Source organism: Monopterus albus, unplaced genomic scaffold, assembly GCF_001952655.1.
Source record: "Monopterus albus unplaced genomic scaffold, M_albus_1.0 scaffold22.1, whole genome shotgun sequence".
Classification (NCBI taxonomy): domain Eukaryota; kingdom Metazoa; phylum Chordata; class Actinopteri; order Synbranchiformes; family Synbranchidae; genus Monopterus; species Monopterus albus.
In genome coordinates, this window is record NW_018127902.1 from 1,599,599 (window position 1) to 1,617,419 (window position 17,821).

At 41.5% G+C, this 17,821-nt stretch overlaps 1 protein-coding gene across 1 annotated transcript in view; it reads left to right on the forward strand.

Annotated features, from left to right (window-relative positions):
- rin2a (Ras and Rab interactor 2a) overlaps positions 1–16,002 on the forward strand; it is a 45,757-nt gene extending 29,755 nt beyond the window's left edge. Inside the window, 12 exon segments of the mRNA XM_020594153.1 lie at positions 428–522; positions 789–978; positions 1,068–1,182; positions 2,895–2,967; positions 3,363–3,454; positions 7,168–7,649; positions 7,652–8,564; positions 12,787–12,869; positions 13,082–13,307; positions 13,547–13,678; positions 15,078–15,241; positions 15,608–16,002. Coding sequence (XP_020449809.1) covers positions 428–522; positions 789–978; positions 1,068–1,182; positions 2,895–2,967; positions 3,363–3,454; positions 7,168–7,649; positions 7,652–8,564; positions 12,787–12,869; positions 13,082–13,307; positions 13,547–13,678; positions 15,078–15,241; positions 15,608–15,934 — 2,892 coding nt within the window. The 3' untranslated portion in view covers positions 15,935–16,002.
- Positions 16,003–17,821: the final 1,819 nt, after the last annotated feature.

The window sequence follows — 17,821 nt, forward strand, 5'->3', positions numbered from 1 at the left end:
GGCATGCTTACAGGGATTCCTGTGCTGATTCATCCACGTGTTTGTGTCCCCTCACGCAGCTGTGTTTATTGTAGAAACTGTATTATCATTTGAGTCACAATGAATAAGAATATATGTGTGCGTCTCTGTATTGCAACTTGGGAAATGTGTCGTCACACTCTGAATGTCGATGTGGGTTGTTTTTTTGACAGTGCTTTGCCTCCATGTTTTCTTCCTATTGGAAATGAGGTTCACACACAGGAAGACTGACCGTTTCCCTGCCCTTTGTTCTAATTTTGACCAATACACTCTGTCCATCCCAATGCTTTCGTTTCTTGGTAATTTATGTTTGAGCAATTCTGTTGGTTTCGTTTATTGCTCTTCCCTCTCCTCTTCTCCTTCTTGTATTTCTTCACCAGTCAAAGCCTCTCATTCTGTCATATTCCAGTTGATTGACACATTTGCATCAGAGATCTGGGAGCTGAAGAAGGAGATGGTCCAGACCTCTCCCATCACGGAAAAGAAGGCCCAGGAACTACAGGGGTAAAGATATTTTCTGCACATTTCTTCTACTCTTAAACAAAACTTTAACCAATCTAATCTGGATTTTTTTCCTGATAATACCTGGAAATGTTAACTTGCTGAGGCAGAACATAAACATATTTCCATCAGCTTGTTCTGTGTAGTTTTGCATTATGTTAAATCGGATTTTGTTCCAAACAGTGTTTGTAACAACATATTCACACTGGTGCTCATTTTCACCAGCAGATGGCAGAAATGGTTTGACCTTTTCTCTTTCTGGCTATTAGGATGGAGAGCGAGGTTTACCTGATGTCCCCCCACTGTGGCAGGGAGGGGGGTGAGAGGGACTCTGGGTACGACTCCTTGCGAAGGAGGATGAGCGTGTTGGACCGGCTGACTCAGACCCACCCAGTGTGGCTGCTTCTTGCAGTCAGTGAAATGGAGGCCAGTCACATACTCCTCAAACAGCCACCAGGGGTGAGTGGTTACCATGCTAGGATACAGATGTCACCTTCTCATATCTGAGAGCTTTATATTTTATGATTTCTGATTCTGTTCTGATGCAGGTATTCCTGGTCAGGAAGTCAGCTGCTCTGCAGAGGAAGGTTTTGTCTGTGCGGGTGAAGGAGGATCAATCAGGAAGCCCCATCCGCCACTTCCCTGTCAGAGAGAGCCAGTACAGTCAGTAACATGTTTGTTTTAACTGACTGCACAATACATGTAGTATATGTGGGTGGGGATGATTACATCAGGATATAATCATGAGCTGCCAAATAGAATGTCAGTAGAAAAATATTCAAACTTTTTAACCTTCAGAAAGATTATAATATGCTACTCAATGAAATTTACCTCAAGTATGAGAATTATTTGCATTAGCTGAGTGAAACTAGCAGCACACTTGGCAGACAGGTTAACAGGTTAATGAACACAATACAATCTACCGTATTAAAGCAACAGTTACATAAATAATCACGCAAGTTAATTCATGTTATCTCAGAAGCTGTAGTGGCCTAGATGCATCAGAAATCATGCTCTTTTAGTTTCCTTTGGTCTCCTGGTTATGTGTCATTCAAACACACTGTACTCTACGTCAAGATTTCAAAATGACATTTCCTGTTTGCCTCTGCACACCATGTACAGAGATAAACCCATACACAAGTGGAAATATGAGTGTGATTACAGGAACATCAGCTTGTGCCTTTGTATTACTTGCATCATTTTATTCTAGTGTTTAGCATGAGGATTAAATCCATGTTGATTCTTAAGATACAGCAGAATACAATTAATTTGCTGTTTTAATGCAGCTATCACACAGAATTGCTGGGATGAAGCAATGGGATGTGGGTGAGGTAACATTCACTGATAATACATTTAACCTAAGCAGATGTGACCTCACTCACTTAAAAATAATAGCGGTAACTTTCTTTGTATGGCACTAACAATACATCTGGGTCACATATCTGTTTAAACAGCAGCAACTAGTTGCATTGAACAAGTATGGTTCATTTATATAGTGCTTTTATCCAAAACACTTACAATTTAGCCTCTCGTTCCACCATGGACCATCTGTTTGTATGTTGTGGTCTCAGTTTTGTATCATGAACACTTTATTGAATATTTATTTGTATCATGAACACTGCAGTTAAAACAAGTGCTGTTAGACCATTTTATTCTAGTGTTTAACAATTGTAATTTCATTAGTGTACAACAAAATTATATAGAGTACTTTCAGTTGTTACAGTGCTTATGGTATCGGAGTGTTTAGTCCTAGAAAGTGTTGGGTTTCAGTATTGGGAGTTTAGTCATGGAGTTGTGACTGTGCCAGAGTGATGACATAGCAGCTGTGGATTTTCCCTGCTGAAATGACAGCACACATGGGAGGGACGTGCGTGCCTCTGGCCTAGTTTGGCCTTGCTGGGGGCCAGCTGCTCTCCAGTTGGCCTCCCATCCTCCACAGCCCGCTGTAGCAGCTTAGCCTTCTGCTGGAATGTTTTGACCTTGACAAAAAAAAAAACCCACTGGTCACCAGTACCTTTTAAAGTCACTTTGTTCATTAACATGCACATTCTTTCTTCGAACTAATTGAAACACCTAATTAAGAAGGATAAGTTGTTTTTGAATGTGGTTTTACGTAGAAACTAAAAGCTGATGGAGTGTGGTGAAATGCATATAAGACAGCCCAGAGGCCTGAGATCACCCAGCTCCAAAGGCAGTGTAGGGGTACCTCCATGAAACAATGACCATATTGGTTGAAGAGGAATTTGAACCATGTTGCTAAGCTCTGTGCCAGGGGTATGCCCCTGCTTGAGGACTGGGACAGTGGGCAACTAAATCTAATAAAGTTTTAGTGTATATATTTTAATTCATTCTGTATGTGTTCCATTTGTTTGCAGCCTTTTCTCTGGAGGGGGCTGGAATCGGTTTTGCAGATCTGTTTCGCCTGGTAGCTTTCTACTGCATTAGCAGGTAACTCACATTAACATAACTAGCATTTCTGTTTCTGTCTGTCGTGCAAGGATCGAGACGCCATGGATGGAAATAACGTTTGTTGAGTAAGCTCTCAGTGCTCTCACTTCTGGTTTTTAGCTCAAGCCAGCACGGGAGAACCAGGACTTTAAAAAAAATGGATACAGGAAATAGAGGGCAATTGTGTTGGATGGAAACACAGAGTTTTTACTGTTACCTAATCACTACTATAGAGATGGACTACTTCTCTGCTGGTGTTCTTCTTTGTCTGTTTGTTTTGCCAACCAAAATCATCACTTTTGTTAGGGGATATCATGCTTCACTGTAACCATGGTGATGAGACGCACTAGCTAAGTACCAAAAACCTTTTATTATTTTGTTTTTCTTTAACTTAGGGATGTATTGCCTTTCACACTCAAACTCCCAGAGGCCATTGCATCTGCCAAGACCAAGAAAGAATTGGAGGAGGTGGCTCAGCTTGGAGCAGGTACGTTAGCATCATATTATTTAACTAGTTTGAAGTTCTATATGAACACTTATCCTGAATGACTGTGCTGGTGAGTTTTCAAGTTTGAGCTACAGATCAACTCACAAACGGCAATTTTTCAGTGCAGACTAGGGTTTTTAAACTGATGTCTTCCTGGTCAGGCAGTCTTTATTTTATGGAGATGGGAGGTAATTAGCCTGTCTGGACCTGCAAACGTGCCATTCCTCAGCTGTTGGATGGCCTTGTGAATCTCTTCCTTTCTTGGCTCAAACCTGCCAACATGTAAGTCGCTGTCTGCTGGCTGGATTTCAGGTGGAGTCTTTGGGGCTGGTCTGTTCAGCAGCTCTGCAAAATGCTACACCAATTTGTTCTTCTTCCCAGAATGTTTCTGTATTTATTAGACATTATCACTTCCTGCTAATAGAATTGTAAGCAGGGACTGTGGAAATGTATTAGAAGCTCAAACTGTGCAGGTGACAGCCTATCAGCCATTTCAGTTAAATGAAGGTTTCGGTTTTATGGGGTCCATGTTTGTTTGTTTGTCTTCTGGATTTCAGTGATGTACTGTAGCTCTAGAATGTGGTGTTTCTGTCAGTGACCACTTTAACTTAAATGTTAGAATGAAGGTACCTTCAACATACAATACGGTACCACAGAGGAAAAAGCATCTCTGCTTGCAAATGGGTAACCACCATAACCTGTTTATAATGAAGTTATGGTGCAACCGAGGTGAATTTTTGAGAGAAAACATGGAAAAAATGTAATAATGCTGACCACTGCAAGTTGGTTTTCACATTGAACTGCCATATGCTGAAACAGATGGCTAACAAGGAAGGAATGTAACAACGTGTGGCATGCTTTTGTGATAAAATTGGTAACTGATAAAATAGTGGGACTATTGGCACTAGATAAGTAGGATTAATGCTGGACTACTGAGTGAGCTGTGGCATTTAGACAGAACTGCATATCAAGCTAGTGGGGACAGGCCCACGGGAGATAAGCCTAAGTAGATATAAGATATGAGAGTGCGTCAAGTCACTGAGTATTTACTCTTTGCTTGAGTGTAGTAGTCAAGTTACTGACCTGGGGCCCAGCAGATTTGTAATGGCACTGGTCTAATACCCACTGCAGGGTCCAGTCATCAGTCTAAATTTCATATAACATTAACTCTGGGCTTCCTTAGGAATGCTTACCAAACTTTCGGCACATTTAACTGGGTATTAATATCTTTATCGATGTCTGCAACACAAGACTGGATTACTTTTAATATACCCCATTCTTTTTAGCGCGAATGTTGCTATATGTGTTATAAAATGCAGTCAGCCAAGCAATGCAAAAGGAGATAAAACAGTCAGTACTGTGTGCTCAGGTTTTGTTTAGGTTTGTTTGATAATTTGCGATGACCAGTTAAATTTCACAGCAGTCTTAGTCAGTTCATCTGTCATGTTATTCTAGGCTCAGCTGCTGTGAAACTGCAATGAGGTAGCCTACTACATAGCTCGGTGTGGGGGAGAAGGGAGCAGCAAGTGGAAAGCTACAGTAGACTTGTGTGCCATCTAAACACATACATACAGTACCATCACAACACATTTAGGTATGATACACATAAGGCTTTTAAGTATATGTGCAGCAAACTGTATTACTTACAAACATGAAGAGCTGTCATTGTATTTGCATGCATGTGGTGAATGGAAGTGGGAGTTGGCCTGCTTTGTAATGCTTTGTGCATTGTGGTTCTTATGTTTGATGTGAGGTATAAAAAGTCTTTAATTATGAGCCAGCTTCTATGCCTTTCTTAGCAAATGTATGCATTTATGAAAGGAAAGTCCCCTTCTCCACTGTACCGTACTCTGTTTAAGACTGCGGTGAAGTTGTGGAATATGGGCACATGCCCAAAACACAACATATGTTGCAAACTACTTTAGACAGTTAAATATCCAATGACTTTGCCCATTATTTGCCTCCCCATAGGACAAGGAAGGTGTTTTTATGTATTAGCTAACTCACCTAATCTATATCTAGCACAGTTCTGTTTCTATCAGCAGGCTGTAACAGATATACTTATTCTGAACTATACTTCTCTAAAGCTGGACAGGCACTGATCTTTATTGACCAAAACCTGTGAATTTTTGCGCTCCCACTATCCCCTGACTGAACAAGATACAGTGTCTTCCCAGCTTTCAATTTAGCTATTCTTTGATTGCTGTTAAGGAAGTGCCAGTGACACATCTCTCACTCAGGTGTGCCCCAAAGGGCACAATTCCAGTTCATGGTAGACCTGTATTTGGAAACAACTGCAGCGGTTATTGTAAGAATTTTAACCATGCCCCTAAAAAAAAAAACAAAGGCTCACATTAGTGGATGAAAACAACATCCATCCATTACCTATACTGCTTATCATGAGCCAGTTCCAGCTGACACTGAGCAAGAGGAGGGGTCCACCCTGGACATCTCGCCAATTGAAAACAACACTTTTTTGAAATAACTGGTAAAATTGGTGTTGAGGCAAGAAGGAAACATTATGCAGAATAATTCCACCTAGAAAAGGTACAGTTGTCTATTTTTCACCTAGAAATAAATATATATTAAAAATAAGCATGAAGAAATGGTTAAAACAACTACATTTGAAGAATGTAATGAAGTTAGTGTGGTATTACACTATATGTGTTACTGGCTACAGTGTTGCGTTGCAGTGCAGACAGACACCACAGTGCCAGGTAGCTATTGCTCACATGGATCATCATAGACTACCACAATCTCTGTACACTGGCATATTATAAGACATTTAAAACTGCTCTACTAGCTGGACCTGCTTCTTTATTGCCCCAAGAAAGCAGTTTCCATTTTTAGGTTACGAGACCAGGCATCACTGGGTTATGCTACAGAGATGTGTCATTGGCACATTTTTAAGTGTGTGTGATTTGTGGCCTGTTCATTTAAGTTTGGTGAAATCATTGTGTTTTGTGTTTGTGCTTGGATACAGCCCAATCTCACTCTCTGTTTTCCAAGTGGTTATTAAAACCGAGCCTGTTAGCATGAGAGCTGAAGACAATGGACTGATTCAGTGGAAAAGTACACAGCAGGATCAGAGTGAGGGCAAGTCCTCCACTGTTACGGAGACTTCCACTGTCAATGATTTGGAAGACCAAAATAAGCAAAAAAATAAATACATAAATAATAAATAAAAGTAAAAAAGAAAGAGGAAAGGCAGAATATCATACTGTATACCGTAGGTTTGCATACAGCAATTACTCTTCAGCTAGGGGAGATCCAGGGAAATACAGCTCTATGTCGAACTACGAGAGAGAAAAACAGCAGGAAGGAGTGGAGGAACTGGAGCTATGTCTGCTGTTGTATATTTAGTGCCCTCCCACTCTGTGATTAACATGGGCGACTCCCTCCCCATGTCTCTGGGTATGTGTTTGTTTCCAGTGAATCAGATCTATAGAGTCACGGAGCTGAGCCAACACGCTTCTTCGAACGGTAAGAGAAAAGACCCAGACAAGCAGCAGGACAGGCAAAAAGAAAAAAATAAGGACACTTTGAGTCAATATCTTCTGTGTTGGTGAGAAATAGTTGAGATTCTGATTCTGATTCTGAGAAAGCCATATTTGTTCTTTTATGTTCTTCCTTTAACTGATCTTTTCATTTGAAGACTCTTGAATCCAGCTGCTGTAAACTTAGTTAAGTGTTTCTGTGGCTGTGTATTGCAGGCTTCTGGGATTCTGCCCTGTGCAGTCAGTGGCGCACATCCCCCCGTCCCTGTCGCCCTCGGAGCCGTACCCTCAGTCCCCAGCGAACTAACAGGAACAGGGAGGCAAAGGGGTCACAGCAGAGGCATACCGGGGATCACAGCGAGAGTGCGCCCCCAACCCTACGGTCGCACACTCCTCCACCTTCCTTTGATCTGCAGAGAAAACATCCCAGCAGCCCCGTGTGCTTTGTTAACCCCTTGTTTCTCCAGACTCATCACCACCACGACTGCTGCAAGAAGGATTCTCCTTCACATGCTGTCAAGTCTGATAACAACCAAGAGAATGAGGGGAAGTTGTCCATGAAGCCAGTAAGCAGCAGTGAAGAGGGCGAACAGCACACGGACAAAATCAAATCGAACGTCAAATCAAGGCCCCCCCGCCCTCCTCCCCCCCGTTCAATGCCACGCCGGCGCCCTGCCCCAGCTCCCACTCGGTTTCCAGCGCCCCAGCTCCCCCTGGGTTTCCAGCAGCTACAATCAGACCCAAGAGCACACCACAGGCTACTGCTGTGGCTAAAAGGCAGCACCAGTCCTCCAGCAGGAACCCAACACCCACTCGACCACCAGCACTTGCCAGGCACAGCTCACCAAACCCTGCACCCTCAAATCAAGCACCTCCAAGGCCTAAAAAGCCTGATCTGGAAGCCCAGCGCTGCCACATCGCCTTGGACGATGAAACTATAGCCAAGGCCCTGTCTCGTGCCAAGCTTCCATCATGCCAGCCTCCACCTACTGTCCCTGCTGATATACTACTAAAGAAAAACACTGGGACCCCGTCCAGGCCTAATGAAAGGGTACGCCAGCGGCTCAGTGACATGAGCATGTCTACTTCTTCCTCTGACTCACTGGAATACTCGCTGTCTCCTGAATTCTCCCTGGGTCTGGCCCCCAGACATCAAGACCCAGTGGAAGACAGCAGTGAAGAGGATGAGGATGGGGAAGAAGAGGACGAGGACTATGGGGTCGGCCTGGAAACCGATCTAGAAATGCGCCTTCGTCATTCCTTCAAAGCACAGAGGCGGAGGGTTGGTGTGAGGCTGGGTGGTGGGTCCTTAGTGCTCCCCAAGGCCTTGAAGGGACGCTTTCGCAAGGTAGGCTGCATGCTGAGCTCTCTCATGACACCGGAGAGACGGGCAGTGAAACGGATTGCTGAGCTGTCCAAGGACAAAAGTTCCTATTTTGGCTCCCTGGTTCATGACTACAACAGTTTTGTTCAGGAGAACCGAAGCTGCCACACATCAGGGATGGATTTTCTTCAGACTCTCAGGCAGTTTTTGACGCAGATGAAGGCTTACCTGCGCCAGAGCTCTGAGCTGGACCCTCCAATAGAGTCACTCATACCTGAGGACCACATCGGTGAGTTGGTCAAGAAGACTGAGAATCTGTAAAACTATGAAGATGAATGTAGTTTTTGAGCTTTGTTGCACAGTGTGTTTGTGTGTCCTGACTTTGTGAAACATGTGCCAATGCATGTGTGGGCATGCGTGACATTTGAGTCATATCCCACCTCTGACGGCATTTGGTTCTTTGCATGTTTTCAGACTAGTATAAATGAAGAAGTAAAACTGCTTAGTGTTGCTTGGGAATCAGTCATACACCTTTCCTTAATAGTAGTCCTCATTACTGGTGCTGAGTTACAGGAATGGCAATGTGATGTGCCCCATTAAGTTATTCTTAGCCTGTCCTCAGTGGCATAAGCTCACAGTGCATTTGAGGTTTATTTTCGAAGGCAGAAATTGTACTGAGCTATATTTTTAGTGGAGTTATTTAACTGCAATACTTTATAGGTACCCATAAAATGTTTCCACAGCATCAAAAGCTCACATCAGATCTGGTCAGATTCATGCTATTATTTTGTGATTAGATGGGTTCTGATTTAATGCAGTTTTGTTTGTGCACAGTTCCTGTAGAGCTGCTTGTGTTTAGACTTTAGCTACATAAAAATATGTACATTTGTCAGATCAAGGTTCTGAAAAAGTATTGTTGTGCTATTAGTACTGAAGCACCTTATTAGCAGCAGAGGAGGCTATTCTTTATCCTACTGGATGGAATCAAAATTGTTGATAGTCTCCACTGAGGTCTTGATGATTGTAAAAACAAAAAGTCTTTAGACTTGAACAGCTCTATCAAAATGTTTTTTTTATTCCAGTCAGGTTATTGTGGACTAGAATATTTGCATAAATATGTTAGCATGTCTTTGCACTCATCTCACAACCCTTGTTCATTGTAAGTACTGAAACAGCAAAGCCTTGTTCAGGGAGAGAAATGATCCATTCTGGTTATGCTAACAGACCACAGATACACACATAAAAGGGTCTCATTCTCAAAAATATTCCGTTTGGACAGGGGAAGTGTGAATAAACCTTGTTTTTTACAAGTGAAATTTATAGTGAAGTGCTCAGTAGGTGGTGGACAAGGTTATTGGTGCTAAATTACAGCTGTTACTGGTAATTTGTCCCTGGAAAACCAAAACAAAAAAATAGAATACATGCAGAGACCACACAGTCTGTTGACATGCTATTACCAAAGAATAAGTTTAAAAAAGAGAGAAATAGAGCTAAGCTGTTGTTTGTGCTCCTATCCAGGGTGTTTACACAAAGACTGATAGGAGTGTAGCTTTGTTCTGGCTGGAACTCTTACACCTTGGGTAAGAAATGCTTAAGTCTGACTCTTAAATCTTTTGTGTTTGTGGTATAAGGGGAACTAGAGGTCCGCATTTTGCAGTATATTTAATTTTGTTTCTGAGAGCCAGAAATGTATTTTCTGGGCTATACATCAGAAAACTGCACAAAGTTGGAAGTTTGCTTTTATGTTCATTTCTTTGAGTGTTTTTAGTTTATGTGGATACTGCTGTGGTGTGTGAATATACACTGTAAATCACAGACTCTCCTACAGTTTATTGCAGTTGATGGAGGCCTTTGAACAGACTGTAGCTTAGGTAAAACCCAAAAGGAAACATTGCTTAGCATACAAGGGAAATGAGACTTTCTGGAGGGAATCAGGAACTCCACAGTCAGAGCAATGTGTGCTTGTATGTACATGCAAGATGTGTCCTGAATAGCCTCTGCACCCTTCCTTGTGTGCACATAAGGAACTGATTGTATTGTTCTCCCACTGCAAATGCCTGAGACCTGCCCTTAGAGAGTGGTGGATTGTTGTGTTTTAATTGTGTTCCTTCAGTTGTTCCTCTGATTCACTGCAACGTTTCTTGAACAGGATTTGTGTATGTGCATGCTCACTTGTTTACATGGTCACAGAGCATTTTGTTCTGCTTAGCTCATTGCACAAGCATGGCATCAACACTGCCCGGAGGCTGGGGATGCCTGTGCTGCATAAAGAGTTGCGTCACTTCTGCTAGTGAACAATAAGACACAACTGTATCAATGTGACATACTGGACATAGCTGAGGTGGGCAGAAAATGATTTGAAAGCTGTGAATGTATGTACAGATGGAGCCATTGTAGAGACCAAGTGCAGCTTTTTATTGCTTGTCAGCAATGCTGGGGAAGTTACTTTGAAAGCATTGCTTTGCAAACTAGCAATTACTTCAGAAGTTGAAGTACAGCAAAGCTGCAAAGCTACCCTAGGGAGAAATGTAGTTTGGTTAACTAACGCTACTTAGAAAAGGTGGTTCAGACTTCTTTGTAAAAAAAACAACAAACTAACTGGCAATAGTGTTGTGTGAATAAATAAGTAAAACTGATGAGGTATCAAACAATGTGCTGCTGTGTTGTTTTCAATCTAATACAGGACACAGATGATTTACACATCACTATTTTCAGTTTTAAGTTTGATTTTACATACAGTCCCCCTTTTTTTTTTCAAAAGCCTGACTTTTGAATGTCAGACTTTGAGGTTATTTGTTTATTAATCTTGTTGCTTAAAGGTTAGGGCTGCAACTAACAGTACTTGTGATCATGAAGTCATCTACTGATGATGATTGCCCTGATAAAAAATGCACATTGCAGGAACTTGGAGCACAAAGAGGTGTCATTACATAAGTTAAAGTCCACTCAGTCGAGGTTGGTTCTAGGGCATTTGTAGCCAATTCAACAGTCTCTCTGTTAGGTATTAAAGGGCAGAGTCTAAGACTGGTAATTAGGAATCTACCTGACATACATGTGGAGTATGCCTTATCAGCTGAAGTAAACTAGCATAAGAGGACAGGCTTAACAAAATGCTCATTGCATGTGGCAGGCGTGAGGCCTACTTGCTGGCATTAGTATGAGAAAGCTAACATGAGGACATAATTAGAAGGTTTGTTGGAGTGAATACCAACACAGGCTGGTTTCTGTGCAGCACAAAAGGTAGCAGAAGTATGGCTAGTTATCTGGTGAGCTATTTGAAATGTTTAGTGAGCTACTGTATTTTAAATGTTTGGTGGCTAGAACAGCAGTTGAAATGTTTGCTAGTTCTAGTGACTGGTAACAGTTAGCCTGAATTAACCTGAGTAGATGAAGGGTTGTGTTGGGTGTGTGGGTGCAGGCAAAGAGAAGGTGGTTCTGGAAGACACTGTTGAGCCTTCTCAGTGTTGTGGGCCCAACTCAGTGAAACACCAGTTAGTAAGAGGGGGCCCACCTCATGACCCTGTAGACTTGCCTTCACTCCTACACCCATACAGAATTTGTATTGGTGTTGGTGATAATGTAGTTTCCTCACTGTGGTTATTAATAGTGTATTCTTCCTTTGTTTGACAGTCTTGGTAGAACAGTGTTAGAAGTTGTGCACCCAAACACCCCAAATGTTTAATTTACTGTCCTATAAGGATAAAGAACAGCAGCAGATTCTCAGATCTGAGGAGGTGGCAACAACAATTTGGTAGTTTGTCTTGAAAAAAAAATATTTAAAAGGGTGTGTTATTATCAATATAGTTGCTGAATTTTTATTCAGTTGACTCAGGGAGTATTTGCATCTCTCATGTCTTTTTAAAATGTAGAAATGTGGTTTTTACTGTATGTATACTATCTAAGAATGAAATGTTGGTTTTGCTGGAGATCAGATGCAGGATAAATATATCCCAGGAGACTTTCTTTCACTGCCAAACTGTTGAATTAGTTTTCTGCTGTGAGTAACATTTCCTTTACAAATTTCCCAGCCTTTTTTAATAAAATAAAACTGTACATTTGAATGAATTGACCAAGGCTGAGAGATACAGACAGAGTAGGGACGTTGGAAGGTGTTGGTAGATGGACTAACACACTCTGGGTGTTTGGTCGAATCATGGGATTACTGGCCAATGGGAGATGTGAGCTAAGTTTCATTTCAGTATTACTGACTCTATTATAGTTCAGGTTGAGCTGTCAACTGACTTTGTATAACATGTTGAATGTAATTGACTGAGTGGTGGTGACCAACTTGATGACCAGGCAGCGCCACCGAGACTATAGCTGCTAACACAGCTGTTTTGGTCTGTAAATGACACAATACATAATGACACATTTTCCCGTGTAAAATAGTTCTCATTTATTTTCTTAAAGTATCCATTATTTCTGTATGCTTTGCCAGTCAAAAATGTATGTTCCTCTTTCATCTGTGGCTTCTATGTGTGTGTGTGTGTGTTGCCTGTTATCTTATACAGACCAGGTGCTAGAGAAGGCTATGCACAAGTGTGTCCTGAAGCCTCTGCAGAGCGTCATCGAGGGGATTTTACATGACTTCCAGGTGAGACATTAACAGGGTTTTTTTTATCTTACAAGGATATTATGTCCGCTGTTGGAGATGCTTGACTGGAAATAAGCAAAGGGAGAAAAAATGAGGATACAGTAGCTTTGAACAAGCTGAAAAACACGCATAAAGGTTGATTCTTACAGGAGACAGCAGAAACACAGTCACATCTGGGCGACTCAGTAAATTATCTGTTTATGTCTTTTTAGGTGAGCAGCGGAGCTTGGCAGCAGCTGAGAGAGAACCTGGCCTTGGCTAAGACTAAGCGGCCCCAGGAGCTAGGCGTGGATGGGGTAGTGCCCCCTGATCCAATGGCTATTGAGAAAATCCGCCGCAAGTTCTTAAAAATGAGGAAGATGTACTCGCCTGAGAAAAAGGTGTCGCTGCTGCTGCGTGTGTGCAAACTTATCTACTCCATCATGCAGGATAACTCAGGTATGGAAAAGCGTTGGATGCAATTTTTTTGCCCTGCATGTTAACAGAAAGCCTGAGGCTAAAACAAATTTTACAAATAATCTAGCTTTAGTTTGATTAGACTCTTGTTTTTCATTTTGCAATCTACAACTCTCTGTCAAGCAGCGAAACACCACACTCGCATCCATCACTCGCATTTCTCACAGAACAGATAGAATCCCATTCTATCAAATGTATCAGTTCACACTGCTTGTGTCCAGGGAGGATGTTTGGTGCTGATGACTTCCTGCCCATGCTTACTTATGTGCTGGCTCAGTGTGACATGCCTCAGCTGGACACAGAGATCCAGTACATGATGGAACTGCTGGACCCATCTCTGCTCGGAGGAGAGGGTAGGTCCTGTTGGTACTGATTTTTGACTTTAAGTGATCCATGTCTTATTCAGAATGCAACGTTAAAAACTGGCACGCAATACAGTAAAATATCATACATAACCTTTACCTCGTGTCTGTGTATTAAGGGACAGACATACTTTGTGCATATCCTCATGCATATGCAGACAGGGATAAGGGACCTGCGTGCGTTCCTGTTTATACTTCAAATCAAAGGTCTGCCTTCTGTCTGCATATGCTGACTTTTTCCAAGCATTGTAGTCGGGGCTTTTGCTCTGTGCACCTTCTGTGCAGACACAAACTTTTGGCCTGCACGCAGAGTCTGCACAGACCGTCGAGGACCTGGGAAGATGACAAAAATTCACTTGACCAAAGCAGATATAAAGACGCACAACGCATGTATAGCCCTTTAAGAGTCGGTATGTGGTTAGCCTAGCTTAGCTACCAGAATGTAGCTTCTTCTAATGCCACAGATTGTTGTTTGCTTGCATATTAAATACACTACTGTAGCTTCAACCTGTTAATTAGTGAGCTTTACTCCACCTCTGTAGCCTATATGTAACACACAGACATGAGATTGACATTGATCTTCTCATTTCACTCTTGAATAAGGGCATTTCCAAAAATGTTGAACTATTCTTTTAAAACCTTAAAGTATAGTTCAGTTCTAATAAGAAAAGAGCACAAACGGAAAACCCAGAAATTCTCCTTTTACCTGAGTAAGTGATGTGTAACTGGAGGGTCAAACACTACACAAATACCACAGGCTCCTGAGCTGTTTACCTGAAGAGTGAAGTCAGGCACATTACAGTGTGGTGCGAGTCCACCTTGTTGTATAACCTGGTCAATGGAAGGTCTGTCCAGGGCAAGCACTTTTGTGTGTCCACAGAAGTCATACTTCCATTTGAATGGCTGGGAATGGTTTGTATCATTAGAGATTGTGGGTGGGGGTGACATATTCAATATCGGAAGATTTTCCCTGCAGTCTTTGTGGTGTTCAGGTCATTGTTTAACAAGCTTGAAAAATACAGGCAGGCACAGGAAGGAAATTCCAGTCAGTGTTAGATGTGACTGGGCTTCAGAGGAAAACCCTCCCAGAATTCAATATTTTCCTATCAGCGTCAGCCTGTCTGGCATGTCGGCTCATGGTACCTCAACAACTGCTTTAATGGAAAGTATGTGGTGTGTTGCCTTCTCTGAATTTTGAATTATTTAAAAAAAAATCTAATTCATTTCAATTTCAAAAGAGGAAGTGTTTGAAACTTAACTTTTTACATCATTGCATTTCAGATGGTTTTGTTTCTAGATAACTAGCCCTGATATGGTTCTCTTTAAGTTCTGTCCTGTTCTTTTTTCTCCATTCATCCTTCAACCATATTCCTTTGCTTTCCATTTTCAGGGGGCTACTACCTGACCAGTGCTTATGGAGCCATGGCCCTCATCAAGAACTTCCAGGAGGATCAAGCAGCCCGGGTGCTGAGCTCCGAGGCCAGGAACACTCTGCACCAGTGGCACCGCCGACGCACCACCCAGCGTTCAGTGCCGTCTGTGGACGACTTTCAGGTATCACGCCTGACCTGAACCCACACTGATCATCCAAGCAGTGAGTCTAAATTGTACCAATTCCAAATAAATCCAAACTTCAAATTCCAACCTGGAAATGTGCATGAAACGTGCTGTGTCTGGGCCCTCGTCAGCGAAAGGGAATTTATCTGAGTTCTACTAACATCACAGCATGCGGATCTGCACGTCGTGTTATACTTTGGGTAGAAGCACACTCTAGTGGAACATTTAGGTACTGCATGTCCTTTCTTTGTATGGCATTTACTGCAACTGCATGTATTATTTCTGCCAGTAATGCTTCTTTCATTCACTGTGGAGAATTCTGTCAACTTTGCCAAATCTTAACCTGTGACTTTCACTCTGTAGAACTATCTCCGTGTAGCCCTGCAAGAAGGGGACACAGGCTGCACAGCCAAAACCCTGGTTGTCCACCCTTACACCACCACAGAAGAGGTTTGCTCACTCTGCGCTTACAAATTCAGCCTCCCTGACCCTGAGAACTATGCACTGTTTCTGGTCACTGAGGACACCAGCCAGCAGCTCGCTCCTGACACACACCCTCAACGAATCAAAGCCGAGCTCCACAGCCGGCCCCGTGCACAGATCTTCCACTTTGTCTACAGGAGAGTGCCTAACCTCAACCTCTGCATCCCTGCCATCATGCAAAACGGAAACTGCCTTCAAGTTGAATAGCGGAAGAGAATGTAACTGCATGATGCTCTTGTGTTTTGTAAATAGGTTTGAGGATGTCTGCAAAGAAAGAGAAACCAAGCTGTGTATAGGCATATTATTGCAGATGTTAAATATGACTTGCACAGTTTGGATGTCATGCAAATTATAAGGAGGTTTATTTTCTCTGAGAAACAACCAAGTGATAGGATGGACTTTGGAATGTGCTGGTGTTTTTTTATCATACACCTCAGAAATGTGGATCAGATATACTGTAGGTCAAAATGAAAAATCATTTAACACTTGGCCTATATCTGCTCTAGGTAGTGTCTCCAACAGTATGCTAGGAGGAGTGTGTTGTGTCGAAGCCTGAATTTTTGTATGTGCAGCGTTATATGAACGTTATATGGTGGAACACTTCTTCAGATTGATGGACCATCAAAAGGTCATGCAGTAAAATATTTTTATTTGATGCAGCTAACATTTGCCTTAATTACTGTTTTCCCAGGTGCCTTTAAAAGGAGCCAAATACACTGTATGCAATTGAGTTTTCAGTTGTTCTCCAGTGATTAGTCAGCTTTCATCAAAATGACCCAAACTAAAATTTCATGCTATACTTTAATTTAAAAAAGAAATGAATTATTATAGAAGTTATGATTGATTTTTATTGCTCTCACTGTGTTTTTTGTGCAATTGCTGGCCAATTGTACCCTGTATAACTGTGTTGAAATATTTTTCTATTCAAATGTCTCTTTTATTCATTACTACAGTGACAAAGATTTGTATTCTGCTTGGGTATATCTGTACTGGAGTTGGATTTATACAGTACCAGTTATTTCTTGAAAGTCCATTTAAAATAACACTGTTTCTACTCTGTTATTAAAAATGTTTTTAAAAAAGCTCTTGCTGCCTGTGGAACTACATGCAGTAATATTTCAAACATTAGGTGTAATGTCAGATGTGGCACAATATAACCCTGACTGCACAGGAACAATGGAGGATTTTACTAGATTTACAAAATGTAATTCACAAATAACCTATAGTACTGTATAAAATGTACCATGAGTTACACATTTTCTATAATTAATCTGTATACATGTAGAACACAGATTAGATTATTTATAAGATTATATGAAATAGTATTCAGAACCTACTACAGAGGTCTAAACATTAAGATAAATACAGTGTTGCTGAGAGGCCTTTTTAAAGAGTGAAACAAAATGTACTGAAATGCCTCATAAGCCCAGCAGCATCAGGGTTTGCCACAACACTGGTCATGCTTTTTATTTGCTTACATCCATTTGAAAGCCACATATTCACAATAAGGTATTATAAATACTGTTAGGATGATTTTTATTTTTATGAAAATTAATAGGATTAGTTAAGGTTTTTATTTTATAGCACACATAAGTCTACACATTTTTATCTCACAGTTATGTTTACATAGTTACATATCACCTTATGTGTTCACTGAATTACTGGTCAATATATACTGTGTTAGCCAGCTGGAGCACTGTTTAACATCAAAGGGACTTGTTCACTAAATCACTGAATCTCATTAGATTTACAACTTTGGCGAAGAGAGTCCACAGTTACTTTATCACCACCACCTGGCTGATGAAGCCAGGGGAAATAGGGTTCACTGGGACTCCTTGGTTAGTAAACAGAGATTAGATCTGGAGCCAGGAAGAGGAGAAAACTCCAAAGGTAGAACCATATGCACACACACACAGAGTAGTTTTAATTGGAACCAGAAAGAAATACCTAGTATGGGAACATGCCTCACAATACCCTAAGTTCTTACTGGCTGAATGAGACAGTGTGTTATGAGTTATTAAGCACCACATTTTTGCTATAAATAATGTGTTTGATGGCATAATGGCTCATTATTGTTATTTTAAATGTAACGCA